This window comes from Chiloscyllium punctatum, chromosome 13 (genome assembly GCF_047496795.1).
Source record: "Chiloscyllium punctatum isolate Juve2018m chromosome 13, sChiPun1.3, whole genome shotgun sequence".
Classification (NCBI taxonomy): Eukaryota; Metazoa; Chordata; class Chondrichthyes; order Orectolobiformes; family Hemiscylliidae; genus Chiloscyllium; species Chiloscyllium punctatum.
In genome coordinates this window covers 97389145-97404130 of record NC_092751.1, presented here as the reverse complement: position 1 = coordinate 97404130, position 14986 = coordinate 97389145, and the positions used below count along the sequence as shown (strand labels likewise).

The following is a 14986-nucleotide window of genomic DNA, read 5'->3' as shown; positions in this document are numbered from 1 at the left end:
AATAGAAAAGTCTTGTAGAAAGCATAGGAACGAGAATTGATGTTATCTCACTATCCCAACCACAAGCGGTTGGTATCCGGACATTACACTAGAGTACATGTTACCAGCATTGTGCCATGATTGCAAAACGCCACAAATGTAGGTCGTCACTATAGGTATTTGGAATCAATTAAGTGCCCTTATGCAATGGCACATTGACGTTGGGAACATATTACAATGCATGCTGAAAAATAAAGAAGGGGCATCACGACTCTGAGTGGTGGGCTTACTGTGACTTGATCTGAATGCCCCTGAGCTGCAAAGAATTAGGTACCCTTATCGAGTGATGAGTTTCAGGGCTAATGAATCACTGAATAGATCACAGGTCGAAGTAAGGGAAATGTTTTTTTGACCTGGGTGCAATTACAGTGGGAGTGCATCACAGTGATATATTGAAGGGGGAGGAGGGGATTGCAGACTGGGTGGAGGTGAGAGTGGTTTCCCAACAAGGGGTGGGTCAGTGAACTCCCACCCACACAAAGCAAGTGGAGGCATTATTGCCACAATGTGGATCGGGGCAGCAGGACGGATGGAACTTGGTTTGGGGGTCGGTGGGTTGAAGGGGGAATTGGATTGGTGGACTTTACATGTAGGTGGGCGCGGCCTCGTGTTGGCGGGCGTGGCCTTTGCTGGAGAGGGCGGGACTTGTGGATGTGGGCGGGGCTGGAGCAAATGGACGGAGTCTCGGTGAGAATGGGCGGGGCAGGTGTAAGCGGGCGGTGTTTGAGGCGGAGTTCGAGGGGGAGGGGGCTCGTGCTGATTGGGCAGGTCTCGGGGTTGAACAGGCCCCGCCTATTTGAGCGGGGCACGCGTGGGGGCGGGATGTGAGTGGGCAGGGCTCGAGCAGTTGTGTGGGCGGTGCCTGTGCCAGCGGGCGGGGTTAGTGCGGGCAGTGGGCGGGAACTGGCGTGAGGCGGGAGCTTTGGTTGGGCGAGGCTTCCGCCAAAGCGCGTTTGTGGGTGTTTGCATATGTGGGCGGAGCTTCGGATGCGGCGAAAGTTTGAAATGGTAGGGCGGCGCCGACCAAAAAAAAAGGGCGGGGCGGGGTGGGTCGTTTCCAGGTAACGTGCGCTGTGACGTCCCCGGCGTCTGTCTCGTGCGACAAGCTCGAGCAAGTTTCTCCCCCTTCCCGCCCCCCCTTCCGGAGGCCACTGGGCGCGTGGGCGGTGCTGGTTTTGCCGTTTGCTGATGCTCTGCCTGTCCGTGCGTCGAGCGCACCTCACCGGCGGCGGGTACGGGGGGGGGGTGGGGTGGGTTCGTTATCCTTTCGTCCGATCGTTTCTGTCACTTGGACCATCTGACGGGGGTCGGGGTGAAGAAACGGTAAAAAAAAAGAACAATCTCCTCCCCCCTCTCTCCCCGGGCCCGGAGCCTCCGCCGTCGAATTTCAGCACCTCCCGGGCGGTCAGTACAGCCCTCAGCATCTGCCGGTGTCAGGGGGGGTGGGGGTGGATTGCTGACTTGGTGGCTGGGTTTACCACAACTCTTTATTCGCCTCACCTGTCGCTTCAAATGCCTGATTTTTTTAAAAAAAATTTGTTCTGCTCCCTCTTCCAGTCGAACCTCGTTTTGTAATTCCTCATTCCTGAGCAATTCCAGCCCAGTTGGTTTCTGCTTCCTAAGCCCATCCCTGCTTGTGTTTATATTTGGAAATCTTGCAGTTATGTTGTAGGGGCAGGGCCCATTCACTGTAATCTTCCCTAATGAGCATCAGATTGTTTCCTGACTTGCTGTGACTGTTTTCAGCATTTTGTGTGAATTGTTTTTCTTTCCTTTGGCTAAGACAGTGTTGTTTTCTACTAATTGCCTGAAAAGGCTTTTTATTTTCATCCCTCAGCCCCACCCACTCCTCCTTTAGTATTTGTTATGGGCACCCACTTTCTCTCAATCCCACCCCACCCCAGATCCATCCTTCCAATTTGTCGTCTGAAAGGTCTGGATTAATGGTGCTGGAAAAAGCACAGCAGTTCAGGCAGCATCCGAGGAGGAGTAAAATCGACCTGTATTCCTGATGAAGGGCTTTTGCCCGAAACGTTGATTTTACTGCTCTGATGCTGCCTGAACTGCTGTGCTTTTCCAGCACCGCTAATCCAGAATCTGGTTTCCAGTATCTGCAGTCATTGTTCTTACCCATCTGAAAGATCTGTAAGAGCAGGATATGTATTACAAACCCTCACCCTCAGGGTGTTTTTTGGGTGGGGGGAAGTGGTTGACAGGTCAGGTTGGTTGGATGGTTGCCTTCTGAGGTCACCTTTGAAAGATGATAAGCAGCTGCTAAAGATCAACAAGCCACTGACTGTTCATAAATAATTAAAGGGCAATTGAACTTGGTAAAAGTTCAGTTGATCTCAGTATTACTGTGTCCACATCATTACATGATTGGCAAGGTCAGGCAGATGAGTATTTGCAAGGAGAAAGTGAGGACTGCAGATGCTGGAGATCAGAGTGAATAAGTGTGGTGCTGGAAAAGCACAGCTAGTCAGGCAGCATCTGAGGAGCAGGAAAGTCAATGTTTTGATCATAAGGTCTTCATCAGGAATGTGGGGGTGCCTGAGGAGGCCAAGAGATATATGGGAAGGGATTGGGGCTGGAGCGATGGTAGCTAAGAATGCGATAGGTGGATGAAAGTGGGGGTGATGATGAGTGGACTGGAAAGTTGGGAAGGAAGCTGGACAGGTAAGACAGTTGGAGAGGGTGGTGCTGAGTTGGAGGTTGGATCTGGGATAAGGTGGGATGAGGGGAGATGAGGAAACTGATGAAATTGACATTGATGCCATGTTGGAGGGTCCCAAGGCGGAAGGTGAGGCGTTCTTCCTCCAGTCATTGGGTGGCTAGGATTAGGTGGTGGAGGAGGCCTGGGACCTGCATGTCCTTGGTGGAGGTGGAGTTGAAGTGTGTTAACAAAGTTTAAAAAATAGTGGGGAGGGGGCTGTTTTTGAGGGTGTCCTTTGCCTTTTGGCGAACCTCCTCAGATGGTTGCATCCATTTTCCTGCCAACTGTCTGTACTTCAAAACCCACTCACGTCACATTCCTGTTTGCCTCCTTCCCAAAGGTGGGAATACCTATCCAATGCTTTCTGACCTACCTGGCTGGGGTTCTAGCCAATCTCCTTTACAGGTCTTTCTGTAGTTCTGGCAGTACCCACTACAAAGCTCTGCTGCTGTCAGGAATGTTGGTATGCTAGGCAATCAAGAGGTGCCACTTGCACCAGTGACTGCACTGTTTTGTGGCTATAGGCATGCATGTCTGTTTGTTAGTTCATTGGTGACTTGTGTTCTAGGGGTGAGAAGGGGGAATGTCCATCTGTAATTTTCTGCCTCATGTGCATTGATAGCACTCAGTTGTAACCTCCACCCCACCACTGTCTTCAATTTGCTTAATTGCTTTCTAGAATTTTTTTTATTCAGAGCTATTTTTAATCAAAATATTTTTAATCAGAGCTACTATTACACACCTCTGGAGCATGTGGGATTTGAACCCAGGCCTCCTGGCTCAGAAGTAGGAACACTACCATTAAGCCACAAGATCCCTCCATCTGGTATCCAATATTGAATGAGTATAGATTTACTCCAAGTAGTGAAAGATTGGGAAGACCAAAGTCAGTGCCTTTGTTCCTGTCTCAAATTTTATTCTCTAGCCATCATCATCTGAACCAGACTGTTGCAGCCTTTGTGTCATAATGACTCTATGACCAACTTTGAACCACATTTATGCCATCAGTCAGATGCCTGTTTCTGTCTGTGTAATGTCATGTAACTTCATGTTGCCTGAGCTCATCTACTGCTGAAATGCTCGTTCATTTGATAATTAACACTAGACTTGATCAGTCCAATACATTCCTGGTTTATCTCCCATATTCAATTCTGTATAATCGTGAAGTTACAAAGATACTGCTAAGACACTTAGCACAATGGTTCGGTGGTTAGTATTGCTGTCTCACAGCACCCAGGACCTGGGTTTGACTCCAATCTCAGGTGACTGTCTGTGTGGAGTTTGCACATTCTCCCTGTGTCTGCATGGGTTTCCTCCCATAATCCAAAGATGTGCAGGTGAGGTGAATTGGTCATGCTAAATTGCCCATAGTGTTCAAGGATGTGGAGGTTAGGTGCATAGGTCAGGGGTAAATATGAGATAATAGGGAATGGGTCTGTGTGGGTTACTCTTTGGAGGGTCGGTGTGGACTTGTTGGGCTGAAGGGCCTGTTTCCACACTGTAGGGATTCTATGCTGCCTGAACCCTAACTTGAATTACATCCAATTCACCCACTATCCCTGCCTCAGTTTAAAAATCCTTAGCCTTGTTTACATCTATCAGTGGTCTTACTGCTATATAACGTTCCCATTCTGGCTCTTTAAACATTCTAATTTTAATAGCTCCGCCATAGGTATGCCTCAGTTGTGAAGACCCTAAATTGTTATTGTTGTATCTTGCATTTATGTATGTATTTCATAACATCATTACTGTATCTCATTTGCTGCGGGACTCGTTTATGAACTGTTATTACAAAATTAACTTATGCAGCTCATATTTCCAAAATATCCAATGAACTATTTTGTATTTAATAATGAAACAATAATATTTAGTAATATATCAGTTTGTTGTTATAAAGTGTTCGGTTTAAATTACTCCATCATAAAAATACAAGTTTGTATCATCTAATAGTGAAGCACAAAATAGACCCCATGCTTTTTTTTGTCTCCCAGTTTTAATGACTTGTTTCGGTTGTCTCTGTTAGACTGAAAACTGGGGAATAGCATATTTCTGATATTAATCAACTGATTGCTGAACACAGACTGATGATTGACCTTCAAAATGTCAAATGACCTGTCTTATTTTTAAGCTTCATATAGTACATCTGATTGCATGTTGTAAGTTGCATAAGGCAAAATTTTATTTCTCAAGTGAATAAACACATGTGTAGACTAAATTTGTTGAATATGTGATTGTGAACTCCATAATCCAGAAATATGGTGGAGTATGAGTCCAGTGTTATTGGACTATAAGGTTTTTTTCTGTTCATCTGGAAATTTGAATCATGGTTGTGCTCCTTCAGATTATGCATTGAGTTTTGTGTTATCTTTGGAATAAAAACATTTATGTAACACCTTTTATGATTCTAGGATATATGAAGGAGGTTTACAGTAAATAAAATACTTTTGAAATGTCCTCTTTTAATTTGGTAAATACAGTAAACAGATTATGCACATCAAATTCCCAACAATGTGATAATGATCAGTTAATTTGTTTTTGTGATGTTGGCTGAGGTAAATATTGGCCATGATGCCAGTGCTTATTCCTCAGCTGTTTTTCAAAATAATGCCATGGGATCTTTTACATCTACCTGAGTGGTAGGCAGACCCCCAGTTTAACATCTCATCACTCATGCAACTGTCCTTTAATCCTGCATTACTTTGAGAATCTGTGTTCTTATGGTCAATCCTGGAGTGGCACATATAAGCATACAAAGTAGGAACAGGTGTATGCCATTTGATCCTTCAAACTTGCTCCACCATTCAACAAGATCATAGCTGATCTAATTGGATTCCAAATTCACATCTGTCTCTAAAAGGCTTTGATTCCCTTGCCAACAATCTATCCATTGTTACCTTAGATTTATTCAATTAACAGTTTCCATATCCTTCTGAGACAGACAATTCCAAACTCTGTCAATCCTGAAATGGAAAACAAAATCCTATCTTTCCTAGAAGGGCAACCTCTAATTTTAAAACAGTGTTCCTAAGTTCTGGACTCCCCACAATAGTAATAATTTTTTCTCCATATACCTTGTCAAGACCATTCAGGATCTTAGACTTAAATCAAATCATCCTTTGCTCTTCTGAACTCCAGCAAAAACAGTCCCAAACTTCCCTCTTAAGACAAGCAGCTAATTCCAGGTATCAGCCTTAACAAAAAACTCCCTTGAACCACCTCCAATGCATTTACATCCTTTCTTAAATAAGGAGACCGAACTTAGATGCACTCTTTAAGATGTGGACTCACGAATGCCATGTACAATTGAAGCATAACATCCTTCCTTTTATGTTTAATTTTATTATGAAATGCAAGATAACATTCCACTTTGTAACCCGTGCACTGGAATTGATAGATATCTGCACCTCAGAATTCAGCAGTTGTTAAATGCTTAAATAACATTCTGCTTTTTTATTCTTTAAGTGGCATGGTGGCTCAGTGGTTAGCACTGCTGCTTCACAGCGCCGGAGACTTCTAGAGTCATAGACTCTAGATGTACAGCAGGGAAACAGACCCTTCGGGCCAACCTGTCCACGCTGACCAGAAATCCCAACCCAATCTAGACCTGTTTGATTCCACCCTAGGGAGTTTGCACATTTTCCATGTGTCTGCGTGGGTTTTGTTTCACAGTCCAAAGATGTGCAGGTTAGGTGGATAGGCCATGCTAAATTGCCAATAGGTGGATTAGTCATGGGAAATGTAAGGTTAGGGGGATGGATCTGGATGGGATGTTCTTGGATGGTAAGTGTGGACTCGATTGGATGAATAGCCAGCTTCCACGCTGTAGGGATTTAATGATTCCATCAAAGTGAATAATTTCACATTTTCTGACATTATACGCCACCTGCTAGATTTTTGTTCATTCATTTAATCTAACAATCTGCAACTTTGTTGTGCCATTCTCACAACATACTTTCCTGTCTATTTATGTGTTATGTGGATTTATAGCCACCATACCTTCATTATTCATGTAAATTGTAAAACTCTAATGGGTCAACATGTATTCCCATGGAACTCTATTTGAGTCCACACTGCCAATTTGGAAAATACCTTTTTATACATACTCTCTTTTCTGTCAGCCAGTCAATCTTCTATCCATGTTTGTATGTTATTCCCCTGTTCCTCCTTTGCGCAATAAGCTTTTACGTGGAATCTTGTCAAATGTCTTCTGGAAATCCAATTATGTTATATCTACAGGCTTACCTTTATCCACATTGCATGCTACTTTTTCAAAGAATTTCAATAAATTGTCAAACACGATATCCCTTTCACAAAACAATGCTGACTCTTCTTGATTATCTTGAGATTTTCCCAGTGACCAGGTCTCCTTAATAATTGATTCTAATACTTTCCTTACAACAGTCATCAAGCTAACTGGCAAGCAGTTTAATTAAAGCAAAGTTCTGCAGTTGCTGGAGACCTGAAATTAAAGTGCTGAAGAAACTCCGAAGATCTGCCAGTATCTGTGGAGAGAGAAACATAGATATAATAACCCAGAGTTATTCTTTTGAGTTCAATATGAGTGACAACTGAAGGATGCTGGAAAAGCTAGCTTTTTTTCTGTTGATGGAACATCACAGATCCCTATGTGCACAGGTCTGTTTCAATTGCTCCAGATCTTTATGCAGTTTATTGATCAGGCCATTGGCCAAGACCTGGCTGTATGTTTCATCCTTACATTGAAGTTTAATGCTGTTGCAAAAGGAGGAAGGAGGAACAAGTGGAGAAAGTAGTAAATATGCACAGAGCCAAAGGCAGAGAGTGGGGCTAATGGTAGTAGAGGAGAGATATAATTGAATGTAGTGTTAATGGTAGCTGTGAACAGCAGAAAACATGTCAGCTCTGCTGAGAGCAAACGTGCATATAGATCACTGAAGTGATGGAGAGGTGATGGGATAATAAAAGTGAAGGACAAAGTTCATGGTCTAAAGACATTGAAATTAATGTTGAGTTCTGAAGGCTATAGAGTGTCAAAGCAGAAAAAAAGGCTCTGTTTTTCTCTAGCTAAAACACTACAGTAGACCTAGGGCTGAAATGTTTGCATGAGTACGAGATGGTTTATTGAAGTGGCAAGTGACTGGTAAGTCAGGCTCATTCTTGCAAACAGAGCTGAGATATTCCATGAAGTGGTCAGCCAGTCCCCATTCTCCTTCATGTGACTGAACTTGTCCTCAATTTGAACAAGTTCTTCTTTAGCTTTTCTCACTTGCTCCAAGTAAAATGTGTGACTATCAGTACACTCATGAATCCCAGTTATGCCTACCTGGTGGTTGAGTACATGGAACATTTGTTGTTCCAGTCATCTCACAACTGTATTTCTCATACGTTGATTATGTCATTAAAGCTACCTCTTCCTCTTGTCCAGAGGAACAAAAAAAAAATTTGCTTTCAATTTCTATCTCTCAGTTTCACCTGGTTCATCTCTGACACTTCCCATCCATTCCTTGGCATCTATGTTTCCATTTTTGGGGTTAGGCCGCCTTACCATTAGAAACCCACAAACTTTCACAGTAACCTTGTCTGTACTTCCTCATACCCTAATTTTTGTAAGGACTGCATTCCATTTTGCCAGGTTCTGTTGCATTGGTTGATGCCACCTTCCACAAGGGTGCTTTTGACATGTCTTTCTTTTACCTCAACCATCCCTCCCCTACCCCAGTATGGTTGACAGGGCCCAGAGCCGTGTCGATTCTAATTTCTGTATTTCTGCTATCACTCCTTCCCTTCACTCCCAGAAACAGAAGAGTTTCCTTGTCCTCACTTTCCACTTCACTAGCCTCTGTATTCAAAGGATCATCACTGCTATTTCTGCCACTTCCAACAGGATACCATTGCCAAATACATATTTCCCTCCACTCCCTTGTCAGCATTCTGCAGAGACTGTTCCTTCCATCAAACCCTGCTCCACTCTTTTGTCACTCCCTGCCAAACACTCTTCTCCTCCATACCTCAAATTCCTTACAATGGCACCTTCCTATGTAATCACAGAAGATATAACATTTGACCCTTTATAATCTTTGTCCTCACCATCTGAGGTTCAAAATACACCATCAAGGAGAAGCAATGATCATGTTTATACTTTCTTCAATCTACTCGAAAAGTATGGCGCTGGAAAAAGCACAGCAGGTCAGGCAGCTTTTGAGCAGGAGAGTTGATATTTCAGACACAAGCCTGATGAAGGGCTTATGTCCGAAACATTGACAGTCCTGCTCCTCAGATGCTACCTGACCTGCTGTGCTATTTCTAGTGCTACATTTTTTGATTCTGACTTTCCAGCATCTCCAGTCCTCACTTTCTCCTTGTCTCAATGTAGACTACAGTATTTGCTTCTCACAATATTGATTCTTCTACATCGTCGAGACCAAACACTGATAGGCTAGCTGCTTTGCAGAACACCTGCACTCTGTCTGCAAGAATGACCCTGATCTTCTAGTCACTTGCCATTTCAATAAAACATCATGCTGCCATGGTAACATTTCTGTTCAGGGCCTGGTGCAGTGTTACAGTGAAGCCCAATGTAAGCTACAGAAACAGTATTTCATTTTCTGCTTAGGAACGTTTCAGCCGTCAGGTCTTAACATTGAATTCAATAACTTCAGACCACTGATTCTGTCCTCTATTTTGATTTCCATCCCCTCCCACTCATCCCAATGTTTTGTTTGTGTGGGTTTGGTCTCAGCAGAGCTGACTTATTTATTGCTAATAACGTATCATTAACACCTAGCTTCCTTCAATGTCTTTCCTCTACTACTTGTGGCATCTCCTGGGCCTTTTGCTCTGGGCACCTTTTCCATCTGTTCCACTTGCTCCACCTCTCCTTTTTCTTAATAGCCTAAAAACTAAAATATTTTCCACCACTCTTCAGTTCTAAAGAAGAGTCACTCCATATAGTTTCCTCTTTTTTTTGACTGTTTCTTTTTTTGAATAATGGGGTTATGTTTGTTCTTCTAGTCTACTGAAATCTTTCTAGAATCCAATATCGGCCCCTATCCCACTGATTCAGAGATGAGAGTTTACAAAGCTGTTGCCACTAACAGTGGCTCAACTATGCCCAAGATCTATCTTAAAATAGTGAATTTATTGTAGCTGGAGAAAAAGAGATTAAAATGGATTGTAATAATTCTGACTTGCTTGTGACAGACCTCATCTCTCATTCAGTCTTTAACAAAAATGAGCTCTAAGTCTAATCTTTCAGTTGGTATTAAGGTCACTGTCAAAGTCATGTTTAGCACTTCTGCTACCAATATTTGGAGTGAAGCAAGCTAAACAATGCACAGGAATTGGTGAAAACTATAGTTTGTTAATTTATAATTATTAAATTCAGATTTCTCTGTTTTTGTAGGGTTGTATGTACCACAGAAAACAGCCATGAATCACCTGAGAACATTGACTGCAAAATTTAAACCACAGACTGTCAAGAGATTAACTTGGCACCATGTAGTCATGAGGTCGGTATTTCAGACAAGGCTTTACAGTGAATCTGGAACTCCAGAACCTTTCCTCAATGGAAATCATTCAAATTATCTTGAGGAAATGTATTGTGCCTGGTGTGCAAATCCAAAAAGTGTTCATGAGGTAAGAATTATTATTTAGTTCTCAAGTAAAAGCTTTTAATTTGAATGTATATTTCACTGCAAGATTAGTTTATCCAGAAAAAGGGCTGCTCCTTGTAAGTGAACACGAATCCTTCATTAAGTTATATGTAGTTGTATTTAAATGTTATTAATATTCAGCAATCAAGTGCAAAGAAACACCTTGCAGTATCCATTAGTGACAATAAAGATGTCGTGTGAACATTCTAACCTGGAGTGAATGTTAGTTGCTGATTTAAATTTTATGGTGCTGCATGTTGTCACCAGTAACATTAACAAATAACTTCAAAAATAGTATTTTGGATACTATATTTTAAATAGTATTTAAATACTTTAAAAATAGTATTTTAAAAATAGTAATCTGGTTGGATTAGTTTAAACAGTGCAGCTTAGTGAAATGTATAATACCATAAGTAGTGAATACAGAATGGCATTGTGTGACCTCTAGTATTTTATTCATCCCAACAATTCTAATACTGTCGTGCTCTTAAAACTGCACTCATCCAAAACCCTGTTGTCCATATCCTATTCCACATCAAGTCCTCCTCATTTATCACTCCTGTATTTGCAAGCCTACATTGGCTGTTGTTCATTTAATGCCTCCAATTTGAAATTTACAACTTTGCATGTAAATCTCTTCATGCTCACTTTTAGTAAATCCTTCCTTGTGTCCCCTGCTTTTGTTCCATTGTGGACTCTACACTCTGGAATTGTTTTTGTATATATTGTTACTTCCATAAGAGGACGAGTGCCTGAAGAATAATTTTAAAACTCTTTAGCTGAGCTTTCAGACACTACCCTCCATCACTCCAGCTTCCCTAACCCTCAATTGCCTTTCAATATCTCTCATTCCTGGTATCACTTTTTGTCTGATCATACTTAAATACTTTGGAATGTTTGTCTGCATTGAAGCAGCTGTATAAATTTTGCAGTGACAATAATCCAGGTGAGTGATCGGCATTGTTTTGATTGATTTTGATTTATTTTCATGTGTACCTAAGTAGAGTGAAAATCTTTATTTGTGAGTAGTACAGGAAGATTGTAATCAACAAGGACTTACAGATGAGTGAAAGAAAAGCTTGGACAGAATAAGGCATATAGGTTATACAGCCTAGGATGTGCACGAGACAAGATCAACATTAACAAAGTCAGCATTATTTGAAGTTATAGAGTCCATTCATTAGTCTAATAATGGCAGGGAAGAAGCTATTCTTGAACCTGCTGGTACAAATGGAGTCCAACCACACAAGGCACAAGGCACACACAAGACTTTCTGCCTTTGGCACAGAGGTCGCCCAATCTGTGGTACAAAATTTTACTTTTACGTTAGCTGCAGTAATTTGCTTTTCGTTTTATTGTTTTACTGCTGTAGTTAATTTACTTTTGTAATTTGTATTTTTGATGAGAAAAAAGTGTGTTTTAAACGTTTTAAAAATTACCACTGTGGATTACTTTATTATATTTGTTAACATAATCCACTTTCACACTTTGAACAATGTTTGAATGCAGAACATAGCTTAGTAAACTGATAAGTGTGCATGCTGAGAACAAACAGTACACATATTAGATTAATTCTTTAAACAGAGAGCTCAGTGTTAGAGTAATTTATAATAGCTCATATAATATAATTTTTTCATAATACAAACTTTGATATTTTTAACAATATTTGGTACTAAGACATTCTTATGGATGTTGTAGGTTTTAGGGGGAGGGGTCAAGACAGATAGTACATGTTACAAATGTATGGTTAAATAGTTTACCTTGGAAAGTTAAGAGTTATCTCTTCCAGACTTGGACAAATAACTCCAATTTGTACTTCTACATCAAACTATCCATAACTTTTGGTTTGTGAAATCCAAATTCAAAAAGTGTGCAGGTTAGGTGAATTGGCCGTGCTAAATTGCCCATAGTGTTCAGGGATGTGTAGGCTAGGTGCGTTAGTCAAGGATAAATTTAGGGTAGGGGAATGGGTCTGGGTGGGTTATTCTTCGGAGGGTCGGTGTGGACTTGTTGCACTGAAGGGCCTGTTTCCTCACTAGGGATTCTAATAAAATTCTAATTCTAATAAATAACTCCACTAGGGCTGTTATCCTGTCACCACATCACCCTTTAATTACATATGCATAGTACATGACTGGAAAGTTTAAAAACTAGAACAGACTGTTCCAGTTGTGGCACCACTGGTGGTGTATCTGTCAGTGAGAGGCAACTCAAAGCATCTGCATTTGTCATTTAGCCTCCTGGACAGTGTTCCAACTTGTAATTAAAAGCACTCAAGAATAAAACCACGCTGCTGAATTTGACCTGAAGCAATGGGCAGCACGGCCCCTGCCCTCTTAAAGTAGTCCTAGCAGGGTTTGTGATCTGTTACTGTTACAAATTTATCTCTGTAAAAGGATTGGTAGAACATTGTCAAACCAGAAATGACCGCCAAACCTTCCATCTCTATCCAGACGTATCTTCATTTAATATCAGCCAGAGTTCAAGAAGCATCAACTATTGGGTTTTCCTCCCCACTGGGTTACCAGTGAGCCAGCACTACCCTGATACTGTATAGGTACAAAGTTAAAAATCAAACAGCACCAGGTTACATTCTAACAAGTTTATTTCGAAGCACTAGCTTTCATAGTGCCATTCATTCTTCAGGTAGTTGTGGAATAGAAGCATAAGACACAGAATTTGTAGCAAAAGATTACAGTGTCATGCATGTAAAATGAAATATTTAACAAACCTCAATTGTTGTGAAGTGTTTCATCTTTGAGAATGGGTTCATTAATAGGTAAATCCCAGAACTTCTTTTAAGTCACATTCTCAAGATAGGTTAAGGTTTTATAAAAAAAAAAGGTGACATCTCAGCTCAGTCTGGGAAAAGAAGTGGGATGTGGAGCATAATATTCCTTCACTAAATTTGTCAACTCCTAGAAGGTTTTAATACCTGGTGTCTCCGGGAAAGTTAGACTCCTAATAACTGAAAAAGCTGCAGGTCCACATACTATAAGGAGAACTATTTGTTGTCCCAGTGTCATTTGCCTGGAAAAAATAATGTATTCTTTCTATACACTGGACCCAGTCTTTGATGACAGGATTGAATTAGTCATGCTTCCCAAAGAGTGGCGTGATGCCAGAAATTCTTACCCCAACTCAAAGAAGACTATTCTCAGTAAATCTCTTCACGGGTGTTGTTTTTCTCTTGTTTTGAAGATATGGGTGTACTGTATCTTTAGGAGAGTTAAAAGCTAGCAGAACTACCTGCCAGCTCCAAGTATTTTGAATAAGATACAATGTAATAAGTGGTCTAGCAGCTAGGGTAGTTGGTTGCCTGGAGACAAAAACAAATTTGAATTAAGCCAATCAGTTTAAATTATACCCAAAAAAAACAAACTCCACTCAAGATTGAATTTAGTATATTGATAATATTAAAAGCCAGTGACACAATCCGATGCTTTGGGAGTATAAGACCGGGAAAAATTGAACAGCTGGGGGAGAACTGCCAAAAGACGAACAGATGTAGGCTGCTAGTAAGAATTCTCTGAGAGGTACCTGTCTAGAGAAGGAGTTTGCACAGAGAAAAAACATCGACACTGACCTAGTGAGCAAATCTACAGAAGTTTTGGAATTTGGGTTTTTGGTAAATCTTACTCGGGGTTTTTATCGGACACATATCATAGAAGGGAAAGTAAAAGCTAGGTTAGCAGAAGGAGTTGTAAATAGTTGTTAGTTACTTATTCTCTGTTATACTTTAAGTAATAGAATTATTAATTTTTACTTTAAATAGTTCTTGGCCTCTCAAATTTTCACAGATTACTGCACGGGATAAATATTTTCTGTGTTGCTGGTTTAAACTAAGCAGGAGGGTTTACCCCGTATCGTAACACTCTCGTTGCCAGTGAAATAACTCTATGAAGGCCATTATCCTATCATCAAGTCACCCTGTAATTACACATGCACATTACATGATTCTGTCTCAGCTATCTTAGAGCTGGCTCCTAGAGTAAGCAGAACCTCTGACACTGCTACTTTTATTTTTTTTTTTCTTTCTACTCCCTGCGGCGCCCACCTCTCCCTGAACAACTCCAGGGTGTTGGTGGACACCGCGTGCTCCTTCTCCAAGGACACCCGGACACTGCTACTTTTTTTTTTAATATGAATCCCCTGTTTATATTTTTTTTTTCTTTTTTTTCTTTTGGAAGGAAACACTTGAGTGGCCAGTCACAACTCCAGGGTGTTGGTGGACACCACGTGCTCCTTCTCCAAGGACACCCGGACACTGCTACTTTTTTTTTTCTTTGGTCCAATCTCTCCAGAAGGGAAGGAAACACACAAGTGGCCAGTCACAACTCCAGGGTGTCAGTGGACACCCGCGTGCTCCTTCTCCAAGGACACCCGGACACTGCTACTTTTTTTTTTAATGTGAATCCCCTGTTTATATATTTTTTTCTTTTTTTTCTTTTGGAAGGAAACACTTGAGTGGCCAGTCACAACTCCAGGGTGTTGGTGGACACCACGTGCTCCTTCTCCAAGGACACCCGGACACTGCTACTTTTTTTTTTTTTCTTTTTTTTTTGTGCACAATATTGTGTTTTAATGTGAATCCCCTGTTTAT

The 14986-nt window shown here is 41.3% G+C and overlaps 1 protein-coding gene across 7 annotated transcripts in view; it reads left to right on the top strand.

Annotated features, from left to right (window-relative positions):
* Positions 1–956: 956 nt before the first annotated feature.
* Positions 957–14986, top strand: part of ogdhl (oxoglutarate dehydrogenase L) — a 98009-nt gene continuing 83979 nt past the window's right edge. For 3 of the 7 annotated variants that reach the window (XR_011962313.1, XM_072583392.1, XM_072583388.1), the window contains exons 1-2: positions 1284–1443; positions 10134–10366. Coding sequence is in view for 5 of the 7 variants with exons in the window: in XM_072583392.1 (XP_072439493.1) it covers positions 10160–10366 (207 nt within the window). In the remaining 2 variants the exon portion in view is untranslated. The other 4 variants (XM_072583391.1, XM_072583389.1, XM_072583390.1 and 1 more) reach the window with 4 other exon arrangements.